The following is a 15520-nucleotide window of genomic DNA, read 5'->3' as shown; positions in this document are numbered from 1 at the left end:
GATTTCCTTACTTTTTTGGACTTGTCGCTTGAGCCCAAAACCAACTTGGTACGCCCAAGACAGTTTCTTTGAGTGAGATGGACATCGGTTCCTCCCTCCAGCCGGTGTCAATTGTTTACTCGTTGGACACTTCCATGCCGAGTCTTACCCTGCGATGACAACTTTTTGCGGCCCTGGCTGGAATACTGTGGGATGGATTCTATCAGACCTTGGAACTTAAGAGGATGGTTGATATATCTAACTATTATTGTTGATCATCTATTATAATCGGATCTGAAAGAGGCGGACAAATCGAGATGTTTGCTTGTATCTGCAACAGCGCGCCAGGTGTTACAACGCAAAACCCCCACAGTGATGTCAAAGATCTAAGGTTACCAGAGAAAGCTCTCCTTGCCTGAGTGACGTAAAGCAACAGCACGCGTGTTGTCAACAGGATAAGAAGCTACTGCCTTACAGCAAAGACAGCTTCAACAACTTCTTCAATCAAACCTCAAACTATCTGCTCTGCACTCGCAAAATACAAACACCAAACATCCAATCGCGACCAAGTCTACTCTCTACAGAACCAAACCAGACAGACACAATGGCTCCCACCAAGACACCCGGCTCCACCAACGTTCCCGCTAGCGACACCTTCCTGAAGAAGCAAGCTGAAGGTATGTACAAAAGACAACGACAGCCAGGAATCAATGATTCTAACTAGTTATGCAACTTGGATAATTTACTAACTTGATCCATTGCAATATAGCCAAGGGCCTCGGAGCCGAGAACGCACCCGCACACAAGGACGCGCCGGCCCCGGGCGAGGCCCCCGTCGCATCCGACTCGGGCATCGTCAAGAGCGGCATGGACACCAACGCGACCAACGTGCCGGGCGAGAAGGGTCTGAAGGACGTGCCCGTCAGCGAGGAGCGCAACAGCGAGATGAACGGCAACACCATGACATAAAGCGCTGTTGAGCGGGAGAAGATCACGTTTAATAATGAATGGATGTACGATAGGGCGAAAGTTGATATTATTAGCGGGCGATTTGTGACGTGGACATGCTGCGCTGTGCGGTTCATGCTGGGCTCGCTCTGCTCTGAAACGACGGCGCTGTGACCAGGCAGCCAGCCAGCACATCACGTATAGACATGGCAATGATAACGACATGCAAACATGATGACAACGGTTTTCCCCACGTGATAAAATATGACTATGACGGGTATAAACACACGGGACATGGTTCATCGTCAGCGGCAACGTGGGTTTAGTAGACAAATGCCTAAACGAGGTGTGTGCCCTTCATGCTTGCATTTTACCCTTCGGGCTGTCGGGAAGATTAGTTGGTTGTAGGCTGCGGCCCAACCCAGCAAAGCAAGCTCTCAGCTAGCTGTCCCTCCCTGCCGGTGTTAACCACTAAATACACCCCGCAAACCCCGTGTGTGTTCATATACCACTGCACTTGCCTGCAACACTGCCTTTCTGTACCTTGATCCAACGTTCCATGCCAACTTGTTATTCTCGCAAAAAATAGAAGTATTATTGATTACTCTAGAGAAAGAGAAGCATAGAGTGTCAATCATATTGCCCATTAACAACCAACCGACATCACAAGAACACAGAAAGAATGAGGCTCATCATCACCGGTGCGACGGGCTTCGTAGGCAGCGAAGTCCTGCGCCAGGCGCTCCGCATGCCCGAGATCACATCCATCGTCGCCGTCGCGCGGAAACCGGTGCAGCTGGAGGGGCCCGAGGCGACGTCCAGCAAGCTCAAGAGCGTCATCGTCCAGGACTACGACCAGTACCCGGACGACGTCAAGAAGGAGTTTGCCGGCGCCGGTGCCTGCATCTGGTGAGTTGGTCTCCACTCCACGCCGTTCCCCAAACCCCAAAACCCCAACTTCTCCAGTCTGTCGTCATCGCTACCGGCGGCGACCACCACAAGCTGTCCCATCAAGGGTTAAGGGACAACCAAATTCTGGCATAACGGCTGCTAAGTGGTTTGCGTGTGAAATGTAGGACCGTGGCCGTCACGCCGAGCAAGTCCAAATCGATGGAGTTCGCTGAGGTGAAGCGCATCTGCCAAGACTTCACCATGGCCGGCATGCAGGCCATGTACGAGGCCGGGCCCGCGAAGCCCTTCCGCTTCATGTACATGAGTGGCACGGCGGCGCCCCCGAGACCCGAACCAGAAGCCCGGGTGGTTTATGCCAGAGTACACTCAGATGCGGGTAAGTCTCTTCATCCTCTTTGCTTCTATATGCTCTTCACTTCTCCTTTTGGGATGGGTGGTAGCTAGGTTGTAGCAGCAGCAGAGTGAACTGACAGATGCTGTGTCGCGTTTATCTAGGGACAAGGAGAGGTCAAGGTTCTCGACTTCGCCAAGGCGCACCCAGGGGAGATCGAGGCATGCGTCGCCAAGCCCGGCCTGATCACGAGCGGTGGCTGGAAGGATTCCCTGCTGTCGACGGGACTGAAGGTGACGGGCCTGGCGGGTAGCGTCAAACTCTCGCAGGTAGCTGCGGCGATGCTGAGGCAGGTGGTGAACGGGTTCGAGAAGGAGCCGCTGCAGAATGATGACCTGGTGAGGTTGGGCTCGTGATTGTTCAGGTTGGGGGACTTATGTGTCTTATGGGGGAGTTCATGGGGAGATCGGGTTTGGTGTTTAGAGCGTGGTCTTTTGTTAAGTTAAGTACCCAACTGATATTTTCATTCATTCAATCCATGCCAGGCAGGAGTTCACTGAATGCCTTAGTTGTTATCGCCCCAAAGACGCGCTTTTAAGTACCCAGAAATAGTGAAATGGCCAAAGACTGCCCTGTTTTCTACTGTTCGCAAGTAAAGCGGGTGGTCACCTAGCCAGCTCGCGACTGGTAGTGAACCCTCGTAAAGTGAGAGTAGACACCACAGCAGCTGTTTTTCACTTTCGCACTCCAGACTTCTTCACCCCTCGAGTAGGAATCATCAACTACTTTGCGTCACACCTGAATGGTCTCACTTGCAAATTCCCTTTCAGCAACCATCCAGTTGAACTCCTGGCTCACGTTGGTCGCTCGCAAAGCCCCCGTTCAACTAAGGAATCAATCCTATATGCCCGCTGGTAAGTCCAATACTTACAGTTTATATTTCGCCTGAGTGACAATTCACTGCCTGAAGGCTGGGGCTTAGCAGCTCTACAAGCAAGATGCCGAACACGGGATACATTATAACGAGGCCACCGAAGCCACCGAAGCCACTGAGCAAGTCGGCACAGCTGAGGGGCAAGGTCACGGAGGCTTCCACTGAGGTCTTGAAGAAGGCGTACAATAGCATCAGAGACAGCGCCGAAAAGCCTGACGGTGCAAGCAGTGAAGGGCGCCTTCAAAAGAACTCGCAAGGAAAACGCAGAGGAAGAGCTGCTTGCGCCTATTCACCCCAATCCACAGCTTGGCTGTATTCTCTTCAAGTTCCCCCAGGAGATCCGCGACCAGATCTACGCTGAGGTCTTCGCTGCCACCCGGGTGTGGTTCGAATATATTTATAGGGACATTTTTGGCAAAGCTCCCGTGAAGAAAAAACGCAAGCATCACGCCCTCGCTCTGCTTTCGTGCTGCAGCCGCATCCGCAACGAGATCGGCCACTCGTGGCTCAACCACATCCTGCTCTGTTGCCAGTCGCCCCAGATCATGCTCGAGAAACTGCTCAACGTCCCCGCGCCCCTAAGCTGCGTCGGCTATGTCCGGGTCCACGGCCTCATGGGCATGATGCTCGCGGTCCGATCGACCCGAAGCCCCTCAGCTGACGCCATGGTTCACGAGTTCCTGCGGTCGCTGCCGGGCCTCGCGCTCGAGGAGCTGGAGGTCGTCGCCGATGGCTCGGGAAGCGGTACATGGGAGTACCAGGCCGTGGAGCTGCTGCTCGACCGCAGCTTCGGCTGGAAGAAGCTGACGGTCTACTTCCCCGGCTCTGGTCTTCTGGGTCGCGCGCCCTCCTGGTCTGGAAGGGAGGACGAGCATTTCGAGTACCGACACGGCCTGCAGGGCCACGTGCGACGACCCTTGCCTTGGGCCTTCAGGGAGGTCCTGCTCGAACGCGACGGGGCCGACTCGGGATCGACCGTCGACATTTTCCAGGGGCCACAACATGACGAGGAAGTCACCAAGCTCGACATCCTGCGCCGCCGCATCCTCGGTCTGCAGCACCAAGACAAAGAAGAAGCACAGTTCCCAGAGCTCTACTACTGGAAGCGCGACAAGAATTTCGACCCCCGGTACCAGCTGTGGGTCGTTGCGCAGCGAGGCCGCGGGGTCAACTGCACCGTGCCGCCGCTGCGGATGTTTGCGAAGCACCACTGGCCCTACTGGAGGACGCGGGAATACCTCGCGAGGAGAGTTCATGAGGCGAATAGGGACCCTGATACCTGACTGCGTTTCAGTGGTCCGCTCTTCCAGTATTGGTAGGTAGGGGGCGGTTGTTTAAAGTACGGATATGATGACAACCCATCGGGCCTTGGATACGGGCTTGAGGATGGGATGGTACGGATTTTCTGCTGTCCAGATAGAGGTATTGCTGGAAGTGTATGAGCTGGAAAAGATATGAGGGTACGATAGATAGAGGCGCCTGGATCCCGCAGGTCTTTGGGGGACAGTTATGGATCAGGTTGGTCTCTTGGGTAGTGCTTTAGAGTAGACGGAATATGCACAGTTTCCCATAGCTACTTCAATTGAGATGGATCATGTACTACCACCTGAACCTCTGAATGCACTGATCTTTTCTATTGTGAACCTAACCTTCGGATGGGAAGGAAGGTCCAACATCTGCCCTTGGCATAAAGCAAAGTATCAACATCGGCGTTGGTTGAGTGATTTATCTGGTATAAATTCAGGATGCAACAATGGAATCATGAGGGCTGGCTTTCCCGAAGTGACCTGGAAGCAGCTTGATAGAACTCGTCTGACGTGGAAACTGACATCCGTCCATTACGTCCGACCACGTCAGACTTTCCAGGGGCCTGGCTACAATAGCTCAACGAGAGGCAAAAGGGGGGTGAGGAGGACGCTGGGATGCCCAAGTATATTCTTCCGCCCAACTGTTTATGTGAATGCTAAGGGGGATGTAACTATGTAACCATTAGAATAATGAGGAGAAAAAGATAACGAGGACATCCATCTCGTCTTTTTATTATTTCCTCCTTCTCCTTCTCTTTTTCTTTCCAGCCGCCCGCGTGGCGGTATGTGTTTCGACTTGCTTCGGTCTTGGCTTGTCGCGTGCTTCATACATAAACGGTGTGTTGGTATGACGCCAGCTCTGATGCCCGAAAGGGCCATCAAGATACCGGACAGTCATGACTGCTAGTCACGTACCAATGGCGAATTGGAGGAGTACGTCGTCCTCTCTCATTGCTGTGGTAGCGCCAGCGTCGCCAGCACACTCAATGACTCGCTCGTTCCCCAGTATCACCATAACTTGGATCTGGACGTCCAGGTCTCGGTCCACTAGACTACCCACATCCCCGGCACAGCCTTACGGCCCGGTACGTGAGTGGTCATACCTCGTCGTCGCCAGGGATACGTGCTTCGAGGCCACGGTGCTCCCAAAGCTGGGAGACGTCATGCTTGAAGACTGGTAGCCCAGAGTCGACAGCCCCGGCTCGGCTTGTTCATGCACAAGCGCATCGCGCTGCTCACGCCTGCGGGCTACGTCGACTTGATGGCCCTGCGGTGGGTGGACCACGAGAGCCGGACGGCGGAGAGGGTGGATCTGGCTGTCCTTCACATGTAGAAGGGCTGGCAGGGGGTCGAGGTGTTTCTGGAGGCTTTCCTGGCGGCGAAGACGGAGAGTGTGACGATCAAGCTCGTGTCATTCCGCTACTCGTGTCTGCGCGGATTCCTCCGGGGGTAAAAGTAAATGACAGAAGAAAGTGTACTGCCGTCAGCAGTACCTGTACGGAGACGCATTCCTTGGGATTTCCCGAGAAGTTCCTAGTCGATTGGCCGTTTAGTCGTGGCTCCTTTGAGAGTCTGGGAAGAAAGGGGCTGACAGGGGTCGGACTGCTGTTTGCAAAGCCCCTGTGGCCTCGGCCACAATGATTCTTTATTACATGTTTTAATATGATAACTAGAATAAACGACACCTTTGATGGCTTATAAAGAAATGGTTATGGAATGCCGTTTCGTTGTTAATATGAATGGGTAAACACTATGCCGTGCCGTGTACCATCGAAGGTCTAGACCTTGAAAGACTGCATGAATACACTCGACACAACAAAGTGACATTGTTAGTCATTGTCATATTACCATCTATACGGAGGGTTACATATAGCAAGGTGTTGTTCGTCTTGAATATTGTGAAATAGAAAGCCAAATCAAAGGCAGTCTGGAAGACACAGAGAGTGTCAAAGAGAACTACAATTACACAGTCACAAATTCAACAGGCTGTAGACGAGAAGCAGCAAGACAACATGGGTTCAAGCTACAGAATATCCTATTTGCTAGGGCTACCTAATCCTCCACTGGTAGATACATCAAAACACTCAACAGCAACGCGGGGGTGACTTCGTCAGCCTTTCGTTGACGGACATTAAGAGGCTCGATGGGTTCACTAACACAACCCTGGGCTTATGGTTTGAAGATTACCTAAACGATACGCTAATCCTGCCCCTCGAGGAGAACAACAAGCTCCTGGATGCTCAGACGAAAAATAAGCCAATCAAGAAGGAACACACTTTTGAGGTACAACTTAGCCCATGGCTGGCTTGCAATGCGCTCGCTTGCATTAACAAGACAACACCAGACCTTCGGGGCCGACTTGGTATGCTTCCGAGGACATACAGACTGGCCACACAGTATCAGCTTGGCGATTACAAACGTCTCAAGCGTCTTCCGAGTGGCAAGTCCAAATTAGTCAATAGTTACTACAAACCAGACTTCGCCGTCGTATTCCCTGTCCTGGACAGGAAAAAGACGGCATTGAGTTGGCGGGAGAGACGAAAAGAATGGTAAACGTAGAACCCCGTTAAGTTCAAAGAAATCAAAGAAGGGTCAGATACGGATCCAAAGGGAGACAAGGAAGTCAAATCAGCAATAGAATGCCTGCGTCAATGTGGCGCCTATGCTTGGAGGAGCGGGTGCAGGTACGCATTCCTCGTCACCGCCGGGTACCTCACCATCCTCCGATTCAATCTGATCGAGGATGGAGAGGATCCAGATCACCCACATCGTACGAAACTCGGGGTTGAGTACGAGTTTTTCCCTTACAGCAACGAGGGGAGCAGCAGCTTACCGTGACCAAAGCTGTCTGGGCACTGGCCATGATGGCACAAAATTCACAGCATCGCAATCTCGTCTCACTTGATAAGATGCTGCCCTTGAACACTTGATATACTCATACCAAAGGCGGTCGTACATACTATATCCACCATATTTCCGAGCTCGTCCGTGATACTTCTCCTGGCGAAGACGCTAATCTGTTAAGCCTCTCCAGAGTAGAAGAAGGAGAAGTTAGAAGGAGGATACTAAGTCATCTGCCCTGATCTTGATGGAGAAATTCCAAGTTTGTACTATAGGTTTTGCATGGACGGATGAGGAAGGAACATGAGACGACTAATCTATATGGTGTGTATAAAGGCTAGACAGGCGGGAAGGTGGGAAGGCTATTTGTATTAAATGCAGCTATAAACTTGAACCATAACCCTACTCGTATGCAAACGTGCTTCATGTACCCTCGCAAAGCTCACACCTGTCTGGGAGCTTCGAGTGCCTTGAACTCCTTGAACGCCCCGGTCGTCTGGGCTTTCGACCTGAAGCTGGGACATAACGGAAACGCTTCTTCGCTTTCTCGTAACTGAATAGTTCCGGGTGCCCAGGCCATCCGTTCCCTAAGCATTTTCTTCGTACTTGATCAGGCGAGAGGCCATCACTCGATCTCAGCTTCCCTATATAGTCTGGATTGGGAAATATCCGATCCCATAATTTGTTTGCTGGAAACGCGTAGTTCCAGCCATGCTTCCGAAGCACCAATTCCTCGAAATCCCTGGCATCCTGGAAGGCACCGCCATTTACGTGCCACTCAAACGGGTTGTCCGCGAAATCTTTCGGGAGCGCAGGATGAGGCGCTGCTCGAGCACGACTGAGATCGACGTGCTTCCCCTCACACATGCTATCCTCTTTGATATCACCGACTAAAATGCCAAGGTCATGCATAGTTTTGAGTCCTTTGAACGCCCTTTTCGCGACTCGTGTGTCGACCATCGATTTCAAGTAGCGAATATGCACACAGCTTGTATCCGTCTGCATGTCGAGGAGCTCTTTGACAATGGCGTATCGCTTTCTTCCGACATCATCTTCGCCTGACCAACCGGTCTCGTCTATTTGGGTGTCCATGAATTCATAGTGGCTTTCGTCCGCCTCTATCCAGCCGTAGCATGGCACGGCGAGGTGCTCTTGGCCAAACTCCTTCAGTCGCGCGAATGCTCGACATTCGTTTGGGAAGGCGTGGAAGTGGGGCCACTCGTCTGCTTCATCCAAGTACTCGTCGCGCAGGCGCAGGGGTAATGGAGGAATGTCCTGTTGGTTGGTGAACTAAAAGGAAACGCGCACTTAGTAATCATCCAAGGCGAATGGGCAAAGAAAGAAGACCACGAAACAACCTTGACCCAAGACGAACGTAGAAGGGGAAGAGGAGAAAGGCGGAAATGACTTGGAAAGGCACGACTGCTACGAAATACATGCCATCTTTTGGAGACGCCCCCCAACTGCGCGACGGATCACTCACCATTTTCAACGCATATAGTTCCCCATTGATACGCACTTTCCACACGTGAGCATGGACTCCTGAGCCGAGGCTCTCAATGAAATCGAGAACCAGCGGCTCACCACCCGTATCGAATGGGTGAAGCCTTGGTTCTGGAATACAGGCCTCATCGTATAATAACATGGCGACGAACAGCTGGCGAGTAGTAATCTCAGGGGCGGCTCACTTGTATGTTGTCCAAGAAATAATTAACAATACGATCTGGTGAAATGAGGTTGCTCAGATTTCTAGCGTTCTTCCTGTCCAAGTAAGAATGAGCCAAAGAATGCACCCTACATAGAACAAAGACGTCCTACTAAACGGCGATGGGTCAATTTTGAGACAAAGGGGTTAGCCAAGCCAGAACAATGAAGTTCATTTCGCTCTGATGAGACCAGAGGTCTTCTTTGTATCTAAACCCATAGATCCCAGTCTAGAACCATCGTTGACAGTGCCTGGTTCTAGGTAGTCCCCCTCAGCACGTCAATCCATGTCACATTGACGGCGTTCAGCTGTTCTTTCTTTCCAGTAAGTTTGATTGGACGCCAAGTAAGGCCAGCAGCAACCAAATAAGCAGGTTACTCCTGGATGAGTATGAGTTGTCCATGGTTCCCTAATGCTTGCGAGACACTCAAACCGAGTTAGCTACTATATTTTGGCGTACCATGGCCCGGTGAAGTCAAGAGCGCCACGGGATGTCAATGAGACAATCCAATTTGTTGGATAGGTACCCAATACTATCACTATTTCTGCAGTCAGTTTCACGAAATACGATCAATGTCTTTATGTGTGTATTCCCATGACCATGCACGCGGTCGATTAATGCAATTATGGACTTTCACCGTCTCCCTGGTAGCCCGCCCAGCCTGGCTGCTACTTCTCTCAAATTCGAGACCTCAGGGGTGTGAAGTATGCCCATCGCATCCATGCTGCCCTTCTCATGCAATCGCAAAGGCAGGATCTCTCGTTGGCTCTTGCTAGTGCACACAGTCCTCTATATAAGGAAGCACGGGTGTAAAGAGCTCACTAAACCAACATGACCACACCTTGCTCATTCCTTCGAGTGGGTGATTTCCTTCTCCTGGAACTCGGGTTCCTCTTCAAAGCATTTTCGGTGCCGTTTCGCGAGGAGATCGAGCGGCTCAATGCCCTGAGGGTACGCGTCGTACCACGTGTCGACGGGCCAGCTGGAGGCGTCGCACTCGGCGGGCTTGAGAAGCTTCATCAGCATCTCGCGGTTGCGGATGGTGCGATCTTCGGGTCCGGCGCCGCGCAGGAGGTTCTGCTGGGCCGCGAGCGACATCCCGTCGGCCTCGGAGCAGTCCCAGGTCGCGAAGCGGTGCAGGCGGAGCATGTTCCCGGCTGGGCCGCGGCAGGTGTCGATGACCGCATCGACCGCGAGGCTCAGGGTCCGAGCCTCGTGTCGGAGTTGGAGGACCTCGTTCTCGGTCAGGGCGATAAAGTCTCGCTTGCTCTCCAGGTTTCGAAGAGTCCGTTTGGGCAAGTTCTGGGGTGTGCAAACCCCTTTTGTCACTGTCTTAGAGATGCGAACAGCCTCGTGACAGGACTTTCCAGGGTGAAAGTGATCTTTATATTGCACTGACCATGGAAACGGAGTTCCATGCACTGGAGTCTCAAGGCATGAGAAGTTTAGTTTCGGCCTCGTTGTCAGCTTTTTGTCAGCGAAGAGGCCGTTCTTGATGAAGGGTTCGACCAAAGTCCAAAGGATCAGGATGTACAAACTGTTCCGGAAGGGCTGATCGACCATGACAGGACAATCAAAGAATCGATGGATATCTGACTTTGTGCAACTCGACGTGTTGAAATGGCAGTTGATAGAGCCCACGGATCGAAACAACGTAATGATTGTAGTGATGTCGCGGACTTTGGACCAGATTGAAGCCAGGCTTGCCGATCCGCTGCATCCCCGTGCTGCAAGTTGTGGTACGTCAATAAATAGATTAACAGATTCAACTTCGCAAGAACGATGGAGAACTGTGCCGAGCTTTACATCGTCCAAGTCTCGAATGAAGAACGTGCATGTCTTATAATTTACCCAGGTGTTAGGTACTACCTCGCTCAACGTTAGGGTGCTCAGCCAGGAGGTGGATGCGTGTTCGTCACGATTGATGAAAAAGCTGAGGTCGTGAATCCGATGGTGCTGTTTGATGTAGATGGGGAAAAGTTCGTCCGAGATGGCTTTGCAGGTCTTCATCAGGGCATCTACAGTCGGCCCATCCACGCCGCTGTTAAAGGGCACGGTACTCTCAACCGCGTATGCCAGGATTTCGTCTCTGATCTCCCTTGGCAGAGACAGGAGAGGGAATTCGCCATGGTGACGTGTTGTGATGACGGTTAGTTGAACTGATGTAGGTGAGTGAGTGTAGTTGTTGAGAAGTAAAGGGTTGGTCGCCGAGTAGATTGGGAAAACAAGGGATTTTTATAGGCATGTTCTGTGTGAAATTGAATACAAGTGAAGGTGAATACAAGCATGAAGTTGAATGCATCCACAGAATTGAATGGTGGGTGTTTAGCAATAGCAATTTACCTGAGGACCAGTCGCTTCTGGCCAGAATTACTTCCTTACTCAAGCACATTACAAAGGCTGATCTAATAAAGTTGGCGCTGGTGGTATGTACAGCCTATATAATAATAGCATATTCACGTCCTGCGTTTTGGTCCTCTTCTTGATGAGAGTTGACGAAAACATGGGGATGACTCTTGCACAAGGAGTTTTGTGCCTGAACCTAAACCAACAACAAGAACTTTTGAGTAATTGCGTATTTAGCAATTAGTTGAAAAGTGTAAATACAACGTGTGAGATTGCCCAAAGCAAACTACGCAAACCAAGCAATAGCTACCCCCTATCTTACCTGACGGACCCCTCTACCCAATCATCATCCGGGATCTCGCCCAGGTCCACGACCTTGCCCGCACCGCCGAATCTCCCCTGTGTATCGAACCAATCCCGGTCCACCGCCGTCTCTGGCCGCCAGCGCAGGCTCTTGGCCATTCTCTTGTCGAGCTGATCCTCCAGCAGATCCGCCACCAGGATTCCCACAGCAGGGGAGTTCATGAACCCGTTTCCGGACCCGCCGGCGGCCACGAGCAGGCGCTGCGAGGAGCCTCGCGGATGTTTTGCAATGAGAAACAGCCGGTCGGGCGTATCGGCATCCCAGCACAGCCGCGGCCGCAGCAGGGGCCGGTCGGCCATCTGCGGCACCGTGGCCTGAAGTAGCTTCTGCATGTTCGTGGCGGAGGTGCGGGGGATGGCGTCGCGCGCGACCGGGACAGGTTGCTTCTCCTTATTTCCGTCTTTTGCGTCATCTTCCACTAGGTGGATGTAGCCCGGGTGCTCGTCACAGATCTTGAGTTCTGGGTTACCCGCCGCGATGGCCGATTTCGGCGGCGACAGGAAGAAGCCCTCGTCCACGGCGAAGAGGACGGGCAGCTCCGCGTACGCCGGGGCCTCGGCCGTGGTCAGGGACACGTGTGCCAGAGTCCACGCCGTGGGCCGGAGCTGGTTCTCGAAGTCGACGAGCGTCGAGGCGCCCGCACCCGCGGAAAGGATCGTGAAGTCGGCGCGGTGCGTCTCGCCGTCGACCGTCTTCGCGCCCACTACCTCGTCGCCCTCATACAAGAGCTCCGCGACGCGGCCAGCCTTGGGGTCGCAGACGAAGTTGGCGCCGCCCTTGGTGGCCTCGGCGTAGACGTCGAGCAGGACGTCGCGCGCCTCGACCCAGCCGGCGCCCTCGCGGCGGATGAAGCCGCGCCAGCCGGTGAGGTCGCCGGTCAGGACGCCCTCGGGCATGGTCTGCCGGAACGCGTCGGCGCCCTCGAGCGGGGCGTAGACGTCGGGCCGCGCCTCGGCGGCCGCTTTGACCTTGGCCCAGGCCTCGTCGCCGACGGCGGCGTAGATGAAGCCCGTGGGGTGGTAGTGCGGGGCGTAGACCGGGTCGTGGCGCCAGACCTCGGACGAGAGGGTCTCGATGGTGTTCCAGGCGTAGTCCAGGTCAGACTGGTCTGCGGCGGGTGGCGATGTCGCTGTTTCCTCAGGTTAGCTCTAGAGCAAGGACGATGCAATGGTTTCACTTGCGCTCTTCTAGGATCTTGTTGTGGTCGTTGCCGGCGGATATGGAGGACGGGAACGTGTTGGAGTCCAGCACTTTGATGTTCGTATAGCCGCGCTTGACGAGGCGGTAGGCGATGGACGTGCCCCATGTCCCCGCCCCAATTATCAAAATGGACGAGTTCTTCTCAAGAGGTTTGATTGAAGCCATGTTTGCTCCCTTCGATTCTGCCGGGTAGACTTGGCATCGAACCGAAGTCAAAAGGATGAAGAAAAGAAAGAAAAGTATGGAGGCCATGGTCAAGCAGTCAGCTGACAAAACGTACTAGACAAAAGCACAGTCCACAGATGTCTCCTCCGAGGACCTCAATAGACGGATGGTTCGATTCGGGTCTACTTAAAGGGCTATGCAAGTGGGTCGCCGAGGTGGTTGATGTCAGGTGACGAGATATGCGCTACCTGCCCAAAAAGGCATGTCTTGGAGTCCCGAGAAAGAGGGGGAGTGTATGCAGAATGAGGTCGTCGACCATGGGGAAATGTAACCCGACTTCGTCGGTTTGGTCCGGATTTGGACGATTATGGCAACTTATAGATAAGTAGATAGTGTCTATAGCTACTTGCCGGGCCTTGTGGTTGGTCTAAATGGTAGCAGCATCCTTGATCCTTGCATTCAGTATGCCCCACTTGTCAACAGTATCAGGCTTGGCTTCTTCTTCCTATTGGTTTCCTTGTGGTATAAGATGTAGATCGGCTATAGTCGAGTTTGTTTGTGTTGTTGAGGGGTATGATATTCATCGATCCGCCATGCCACCTGATCACATGCTGGCATTCGAATCTCGAGTAATTCTCAAATGCGAGTTCCAAAAAAAATATTCGTCATAATTGGACAAGGTAGTAATAGCACATTGTAATCCTTTGTCTGGGTTCGATCCGATAGTTGTGTCCGCGGTGGCTACAAGTATGGAACTGAGGGTGGTCTCGTTCTGATCGAGGACCAGCCATCAGCGCGAGACGGATGTTCTGCAAGAATCTCTAACACGGACGGAAAACATTAACTACGCGTGAATATGGGTATTAGATTTAGGTGCAAATAGAGGGTATATACCTAGTTACATATAGAGATGCGAGCCAATGGCGCTTACAAGTCCTGTTTTCTTTGGATATAGATAGTTTTGGGATTTTGAAGTGACAGAGCAGTCAAGGCTCGATCCATCCTCCTTGGTCACTTCCATCACTGATAAGTAGGTCGTGGCATCTCAGGGGCTCTAGGTTTACTATTCCCGAGGCTCGCCGGCGGTCAAATCCATTTGGAGTTCTGCTACCTCCAGAAACCCAGGCTCTGGACACCAGACACCGAACAAGTTGCAACGTTTGATAAACAACTCTAATGTATAGCTCCACTGGCCGGGCTGGTGTAGCCTATAGCCTAGCGGTAGTATTCTTATTCATATACTTAAAGGCAAGAGGGTTCGGTTACCTCTGCAGTCACTTTTTTATTTGTTCCTCGAACCGTTTTCTCCTCCTTCCAGCCCCGGTCTTATATGAGTGACCCACGACAGTGAGCAATACTGGAATCAATCAAGTCCACTAAACCGTTCATTTTATAGACACGCATATTGAGCTAGATACTCTGGAAATTTCTCTTAATGTCTTGTGTTTTTAGCTGAACACTTTCGCAGATATGGTTAATCATTAGCGCTTCCAACGACACAATACTTGACACTTTGTCGTGCAATCATGCAGTATTCAGGCAAGCGAGACCACTAATTGCTAGGAGATGTAAATAAACAGTATTCAATTAGATGTCTTCGCAAAGACACTCGTGACATAATGAGAGTGTTTGCATACCAACCAATGACAAGCATCTGTTCAGCTCAATGTGAGGTGACCGATGCAAACCAACCTTAGCCAACCAGGAGCACAGAAACCAGCATTTCTACACGTGGATAGAGTTGGGGTGGCATGTCTTGTAGGCCCTGTGCAGGGAGCGAATTAGCTCTACAGCTCATTATATAAAAAGGAAATTACAAATGCCCAGATTACATATGGAGCTTTTCTCATCCAACACCCGATATCATCACGGGCATGTCGTAGGTTGTTCCTTGTTCTGGTTGATGTTAATGTTTGTGAGATTAGCACGGGAGGCCTTATCTCACCAAAAAAAGGGCCCCAACGCCACAGGGATGGATGGCCACTATCAGCCGGCCCAATGGGGCTGTGCAGCAAAGCCCGACACAACACAAAGCAGAGCACAATCTCAGCAGGCCTCAAAGGGTTCAAGTCCGGCGGGACTACGACATTTCCAGCACAAGCGGCGGGCAGCAAGGAACCGCAGGAGCGAGTGGGTGTGTGTGTATTATTCAAATGCGCGTGCGTGCTGCTGCTGCTGCTGCTACTGCTCTCTCTTGCCTCTCTGTCCGTCATTCCTCCTCGGGCTCTTCTTCTTTCATTTGACCTACGCGCCCTCTTTCATATCGCCCTTGCTCTTCTTTTTGAAGAAACTTTTTGTTTCTTCTACTAAGTTGGGCTGGCGCATATTCGGCCACCAAATCCACACATCTGATGCTGGGTCTGCTCAGTCATCCATCCTCTTTTCCGCCTTTTAACGACGTAGCGAGCGAGACAGAGACAGAGATTAGACAACCTTCTGGCAGCAAGCATTATTAGGCCAACACCCCCATTGTTGTCGACGTCGCAT

General features: G+C 52.1%; 7 protein-coding genes across 7 annotated transcripts; 4 read left to right on the top strand and 3 right to left on the bottom strand.

Annotated features, from left to right (window-relative positions):
• Positions 1-583: 583 nt before the first annotated feature.
• Positions 584-948, top strand: PG997_001538 (uncharacterized protein; the record flags this gene model as incomplete). Its single annotated transcript, XM_066805853.1, has 2 exons — positions 584-656; positions 749-948. The coding sequence occupies 2 exons, from the start codon at positions 584-586 to the stop codon at positions 946-948; spliced, it is 273 nt and encodes a 90-aa protein (XP_066675626.1).
• Positions 949-1609: 661 nt separating this feature from the next.
• On the top strand, positions 1610-2586 carry PG997_001537 (uncharacterized protein; the record flags this gene model as incomplete). Its single annotated transcript, XM_066805852.1, has 3 exons — positions 1610-1836; positions 2004-2215; positions 2342-2586. The coding sequence occupies 3 exons, from the start codon at positions 1610-1612 to the stop codon at positions 2584-2586; spliced, it is 684 nt and encodes a 227-aa protein (XP_066675625.1).
• A 582-nt stretch (positions 2587-3168) lies between these two features.
• On the top strand, positions 3169-4387 carry PG997_001536 (uncharacterized protein; the record flags this gene model as incomplete). Its single annotated transcript, XM_066805851.1, is given in 2 exon segments — positions 3169-3322; positions 3333-4387. 2 exon segments carry the CDS (start codon positions 3169-3171, stop codon positions 4385-4387), a joined length of 1209 nt encoding a protein of 402 aa, XP_066675624.1.
• Positions 4388-5397: 1010 nt separating this feature from the next.
• PG997_001535 (uncharacterized protein) lies at positions 5398-5744 on the top strand (the record flags this gene model as incomplete). The annotated part of the gene is made up of 2 exons (XM_066805850.1): positions 5398-5496; positions 5607-5744. The coding sequence occupies 2 exons, from the start codon at positions 5398-5400 to the stop codon at positions 5742-5744; spliced, it is 237 nt and encodes a 78-aa protein (XP_066675623.1).
• Positions 5745-7675: 1931 nt separating this feature from the next.
• On the bottom strand, positions 7676-8897 carry PG997_001534 (uncharacterized protein; the record flags this gene model as incomplete). The annotated part of the gene is made up of 2 exons (XM_066805849.1): positions 7676-8542; positions 8736-8897. The coding sequence occupies 2 exons, from the start codon at positions 8895-8897 to the stop codon at positions 7676-7678; spliced, it is 1029 nt and encodes a 342-aa protein (XP_066675622.1).
• A 907-nt stretch (positions 8898-9804) lies between these two features.
• Positions 9805-10521, bottom strand: PG997_001533 (uncharacterized protein; the record flags this gene model as incomplete). Its single annotated transcript, XM_066805848.1, has 1 exon — positions 9805-10521. One exon carries the CDS (start codon positions 10519-10521, stop codon positions 9805-9807), a length of 717 nt encoding a protein of 238 aa, XP_066675621.1.
• A 1101-nt stretch (positions 10522-11622) lies between these two features.
• On the bottom strand, positions 11623-12974 carry PG997_001532 (uncharacterized protein; the record flags this gene model as incomplete). Its single annotated transcript, XM_066805847.1, has 2 exons — positions 11623-12797; positions 12920-12974. The coding sequence occupies 2 exons, from the start codon at positions 12972-12974 to the stop codon at positions 11623-11625; spliced, it is 1230 nt and encodes a 409-aa protein (XP_066675620.1).
• Positions 12975-15520: the final 2546 nt, after the last annotated feature.

Source organism: Apiospora hydei, assembly GCF_038363865.1.
Source record: "Apiospora hydei strain CBS 114990 chromosome Unknown utg000002l_segment0_segment0, whole genome shotgun sequence".
Classification (NCBI taxonomy): Eukaryota; Fungi; Ascomycota; class Sordariomycetes; order Amphisphaeriales; family Apiosporaceae; genus Apiospora; species Apiospora hydei.
This window is presented reverse-complemented; position numbering and strand designations above follow the sequence as displayed.